A 6,000-nucleotide genomic window follows, 5' to 3' on the forward strand; every position below is an offset into this window, starting at 1 on the left:
TGCAACCGAGAGTGAAAGATCGAGAGAGCAAAAACTGTCCTTTTTCACCCTGCACCTTTACTCTTGTTACTTGTTGTTTCCATCCTCCATATGTCTTAGCCTGGTTTTAGCCTTTTCATTCTTGCGTCACCTTTACCTTTATTTATTGTCTCCATCTTTCACTCTCGATTTCACGGTTGTAGCCTCGTTGGTAATCACAGCTGGCCCGCAATTCACAAATGCTCAATTTCTCATTTCATAAATGCACAATTGGATAAACCTGCCGCAGTGGCTCAGTGGTTAGAGCGCTCGGCTACTGAGCCAGAGTTCCAGGGTTCAAACCCGGCAAAAGTGGCCATATTTCGATGGAGGTGAAACGCAAAGGCGCCCGTGCGCTGTGCAATGTCAATGCACTTAAAGATCCCCACATGGTCGAAATTATTTATTCCAGAGCCCTCCACGACGGCACCGCTTTCTTGCTTTCTTCTTTCAGAAGAATGGTGAGTTGGGCGAGTTGGATGTAGTTCATTTTGGCGGTAAGTTCAGCGCGGAGGGATGAAAGACACTGGAAGGGGGCGGAGCACTTCTTTTGTCCCCCTTCCAGTGTCTTTCGTCTTTCCACGCTGAATTTACCACCAAAATGTTCTTTCATTCCCACCTTCCTCCCTTCCCTTACAGCGTGGTCAGGGTATCCACCGAGATGTCCACCGAGATGTGAAACAATTGCTGCACCATTTCCTTACATCAAAAACCAATTTTCCAATTTTTCCAATTTGATAACAAACTGACAAGAATTTTGGCTTCAGGCGGCCCTTTGACGGTCATGACAGCTGCTGCCGAGACCCTTGTGAAAAAACTGATACACAAAATGAACGTGAAGACGAGAAAAAGTGAAACTACCTTGCGGACTGGAAGTAGTTGTGTGCTATCTGCACAAAGTATTATAGAACATGAAGAAAGTTTGCGAATAGGTTTTGGGTACGGCTTGTTTTTTTTTCAGTTGCAGATGAGCTCGCCAAACTATGCCTCGGGAAGAGCATCAGCACTAGCGCTCATCAGAACACTCCACTTAAAAATGGATTGTCGTCTTTCCTATAGCCATTAATGAGATGCCATCTCCTAACTCTTAATTCAACTGACACTTCGACAGACCACAGATTTTTCCTGTAGGCAGGTCAGTTTGTGACTGACTGCATATCTTTACTCCCGAATCCATTCAGGCAGCAAGAATGTGCACTAGCATTGTGAATAAGCATGTATGGGTGCAGCTGATCCAAAGAGCATAGGCCACCCGGCATCCGAAATGAGAGGCTCCTGTTCACACCAGTAATCATCCTGTCCCTCCAGACACATTAAAGAGAGTCCCTTTGCAAGCCCCTGGTGCACTTTCATAAGACAAGAGAAATGACGGCTGCCCAAGAACATGAGCGTTTGTCAAACTGCCACAAAGCACCTTGTTGGGATTGTTTGATTTATGGGGTTTAACGTCCCAAAGCAGCACAGGCTATGATCGACGCCGTAGTCGAGGGCTGCGGATAATTTCGACCACCTGGGGTTCTTTAACGTGCACTGACATCGCACAGTACACGGGCCTCCAGCATTTCGCCTCCATCGAAATGCAAGTGCCAGGATTGAACCCACATATTTGGAGTCAGAAGCCGAGCACCACAACCACCGAGCCACCTTGGCGGCCGTTCTTGGGATGGGATAAATGAAAGTGGGAAGGCATGAAAAATGGAGAGATTAATGACAGCTCAGTGAGCTATGAAACAGTAAATCATACAGGCAACACCAAGAAAAAGGAAAAGAGCAACATACGTTAGGAGAGTAAATTGGAGTAAACAATATCCTATCACAAATAATGAGGAGGAAATTCATTCTGGCAGCACATGCAATGCAGAGAACACATGGCTGGTGGTCTGTTCGGGCAACAAAGTGGATTCCAATAAAAATAAAACAAAGCCAGGGTCAATCAGGTGCAGTGTCACGGGGGGATGAGATTAGGAAATTTGTGGGGGTAGCCTAAACCAGGCACAGGTCTGAGCAATCAGTGTGATACATCATCTGATACTGCAAGTGTTTTACCTCATAGTTTAGCAACCTTCAGGACATTACAGGCCTGTGAGGAGGTCTCGTCGTCCACTCAGCCAAGAGGAATATGTCTGAAAGACATAGAACATCTCTGCACATCTGGCACAACAGGGCTACTTCCACATACCAGCACGGCACAATCAAAGGTCTCTTTGGCTACAGCACACCAGAGAAGAATGGCTGCAAGGTTTTTACCGAGTGTGCTAGATATGCACAAGACACAGAGGCACCTAGGTAAAGCTTCGGCACGGCTAACATGTAAGCAGAAACAGCTACCACTTCTAAATGTTTTCCAATACTCTATCTACATTCTTTCCTCAAGCCAGTGGTGACTCTGCGGTTTTGCACACTGGCCTCCTTGATGCCAGGCCCACACTTCACGTCACGTACACCTGCTTAACAATGCCCTTCTTGGTGCCAACTGGACATACAGCACTCACAGCAATTTCAGTGCTTACAAAAACAACTCCATGATGTCGCAACTCGAGAAGGAGCCTTCCAGTACAGTCTTTGTCAGAAATTTACAGCCCAAGGGGTACGCAGACGTGTCTCGCTAATATGGACACTTCTGTTCCCGAATAAAACTGTGCATAAAGTGAATCATCCAAATAACGAGTCATGAAATAACTTTCAGAAAAAAAAAAAAGACACCTCATGATTAAAGTATGCGTCTCTGTTTAGAGGGGAGCAGTGTGAAGGGGAAACGATTTAAAATCTTTCGAATTTCAACTGCATTACCCTAGTTGCTGTTATCTCCAAATAATGCAGTGCAGTTAGTTTGAAGTGCTTACTGGCCCATGAGATGCGTACTGGAGTGTCACGGCCTGGTCACCTAGGTTCTAGTATGGGTATTAACATCACATGAACTGCTGGAACATTCTGTACTCTCTCTGCTGGCAGCTGCTGAATCCAGTCTTCAACACAGCCAAACCTGCAGAGAGTTTTCCTCACAGCCATTTATGCAATAAGGCCAATGGCATGTGGCTCATCGACCGGGCACTGTAAAGAATGAAACCACAAAAAAAGGCCATCATTGGACGGGGGTGCGGGAGGGGTGCACTTTTGCACTGCCTTTCGCTGGCATCCTGCACACAAAATAAAGTAAAAGAAAGATCGTGTTGGAGCAGTAGAGAATTTGTTCTCACTGCTGTTCATATTAATGCGACAAAAAATAGACAAGTGCTAATGAGATCTGTGAATTTTTGTCCTGGCCATTGTTCGGGCAGCAAGTTTCCATAATAACGGGGTGGAAATACATTGGAAAAGTTTGGTCCCCTGAAAAATTGTCCACATTCGAGCCATCCATATTAACAGAGGTCGTATTGACGAGGCACGACTGTACTTCTAAGCCATGTAGTGGGGCTCTCTAGTACATTTGGCAGTCCTAAACTAGAGGGCGCCAGCCCTTCCCACCTTCGAGAGAATACGGTCTCTGAGGAGGCAAAACAAGCTGTGCTGCAGGGCTCAGAATGGCTGTATACTTATGACAAAGGCTGCACATCAAAAACAGTGTGTAACACAACCCAGCGAAGTTGCAGCTTATGCTTTTCTGCAACTGCGGATTTCCTCTTGTAAGTACACAACTTTATGTATGTACAGAGACACTACAGCGTGTATCATTCTCACGCGATGCACCTGAAAGCTATGTCATGGAAAAAAACAGTAAAAAAGGATGAATTCACAAGATGGAGTAGACAAGATGACGCTGGAAACACAACTGAATTTTGCCCAGTGAAAATTGTCACAAAAGAGCTGGCCACATGTGTGTAAGCAACAAGGCAAATAAAAAACAACAAACAAAAAAATTTGATAGGTGCAGGTTACGGGTGCTGTTATCTTGTACGCAGCAAACTATGTCCCATTTATGAAACTGTATTCTCTCGCAGTAAACCAGACTGAGCAGTCGCCGACGCATTCAGTGCCTAAGTTCTTGACTTTAAATGCTTCACAGATTTCTCGTTCTATTCGTGTTTTTCCGTGGATGATGATTCCGACATTACTGAAGAGGGCGGTACAGTCTTTACAATGGTAGCATTGTTTAGGTAGATTGGCTGTGTTATCAGGTTGCAGCGATGCTGTCTTAAGTGATCGTTAATACATTGGACAGTCTGACCGATGTCAGGCTTTCCACATGACAGGGGGAGAGAGCAAGCAACATTGGTTGTACATTTGGAGATCATACTGTGGTGCTAGACTTTGCCTTTCTTTTTTGTACTCTTATTTACTGAGATGCAGGCACACAATGACGACAGTTTGTGGGCGCAGAAAAGACAACATTGACATTGTATCTTGTGGCAACCTTTTTAACACTATGCGAGACTTTGTGCATGTACGGCGTCACAGTCGATCTCATTTCTTCCCACGGCGCATATTCATTGTGAGGCATGTGCTGAGACTTCAGCTTGCAAGATAATGACTTAGCAACAGAAACCAGGGCCTGTTCAGGGTAACCAGCTGACTGCAGGTGGCAAACCTGTTCTAAAAAATTGTTCTACAGAACGTGTGAGCAGCTTTCTGCAGGGCATTACCTAGGCTGTGGTTGGCTATACCCCTTTCCACAAGTTTAGAATGTGACGAGGTGTAGGACAACAGGCTTTCTTTAGTGTGAGCAGCTAACTCCACTAAACGTGGCTATCGTCAGAAAAAGTCTAAAGCAAGCCTAAGAACTTGATGATACCTCATATGTGAAGCTCAAGTATGTGGAAGTTTCATTAAAGACGGATAAAATGTCATTCGAGTCCAACTGTCACGAGAAATTTGTTTTATAAGGATTAACTTAACCGACAAAGCACTGTTGAAAGGGCTGTTCAAACGGTCTAAAACACGATTTGGCGGACTTGGCGATTGAATCATTCCGTCCATGCGCTGATGTCGGGAGCCCAGGCACTCGACGAAATACCTTACTGGCACAGCATGAGCGACCTCATCGCTCTAAAATTGAAAGAAAAAAAATTTTTTGAGGAAAGGTGGCAGGGTAACTATCTCACTACAACACAACTACTACTTCGCGTAAACACGTCCTTTTCTGCCGGTTTTTTCCGCAACCATGCACCAGCTGGCCCAAGCTAGCAACTTTCGAGTACTCTCTGCGCCATCTTTTTATTTTTACTTTTTCTTTTGGCTAACTAACCTTCGCCAATTTTAAGCATTTGCCAACGGTTACCCCATGCCGTGAATAGAATTACCGGCGACCTTGTTTACCATGCGGCCAATTCGGTCACTGTTGGAGACGTCTTCATGAACTCTGCTAGCAATTTCCGCAATGCCGCGCGGCGTGGGGGCCCTTATCCACAGCGAGGGACTCGTCTGCACGAAAACCTTCTTTCCACCACACTGGCCACCACACAGCCGCACACAGGCACAGGTAACACGGGCAACACGCACCGACGAAAGTTTACACGCACGACGCGCACGGAGCGCAACAACAGCATCTCCTAGCGCGCCCGCACACGCCCACACCTGCGGACAGCGAAAGCACTGGGCGCCACGCACCTGCACGCATCTGTTGGCTGGGTGCAGCTAGACCAAGGTCCACCTTGGCCAAAGTAGGCACACGATGCGACGACGCCGGGTGATACCACAGTTTCGAGCTGCTGCCCCTTCGTGCAGCGTTCGCTACCACCGGCGCAGGCACGCAGCCTTTCTCAGGGCAAAACTATTTCGACAGTTGACGTGAAAGTATGCAGCACGCTAAGAGGCGCGCAATTTAAATTTGCGAACTGCTAGCAAAATACGAGAATGCAGGCCGAGGCCGCGTCTAGACCTCTGTTAGTGCGAAGTTCTAGTTTCTAGCCTCGACCACACAGAAGTCTGTGAAGGACGGAGCGTGGTCCGCATTTCCACCTCAATGGTACGAGGTCCGTGCCGCCGTGGGCAGCACACCAAGAGCGCACATCGACTTTTAGGCCCTGAAATTTTAAGCATGACATG

General features: G+C 46.6%; 1 protein-coding gene across 4 annotated transcripts in view; it reads right to left on the reverse strand.

Annotated features, from left to right (window-relative positions):
• The window catches only part of LOC144124642 (polypeptide N-acetylgalactosaminyltransferase 11-like), a 110,597-nt gene extending 104,887 nt beyond the window's left edge, over positions 1–5,710 (reverse strand). The window contains exons 1-3 of one of the 4 annotated variants that reach the window (XM_077657442.1): positions 5,563–5,642; positions 5,272–5,376; positions 2,065–2,141 (exon numbers count right to left, since the gene is read on the reverse strand). In XM_077657442.1, coding sequence (XP_077513568.1) covers positions 2,065–2,069 — 5 coding nt within the window. In that variant the 5' untranslated portion in view covers positions 2,070–2,141; positions 5,272–5,376; positions 5,563–5,642. Of the gene's footprint in view, positions 1–2,064; positions 2,142–2,861; positions 2,997–5,255; positions 5,377–5,562 lie in introns of those variants that run through there. The other 3 variants (XM_077657441.1, XM_077657444.1, XM_077657443.1) reach the window with 3 other exon arrangements.
• Positions 5,711–6,000: the final 290 nt, after the last annotated feature.

Source organism: Amblyomma americanum, chromosome 3 (assembly GCF_052857255.1).
Source record: "Amblyomma americanum isolate KBUSLIRL-KWMA chromosome 3, ASM5285725v1, whole genome shotgun sequence".
NCBI lineage: Eukaryota > Metazoa > Arthropoda > Arachnida > Ixodida > Ixodidae > Amblyomma > Amblyomma americanum.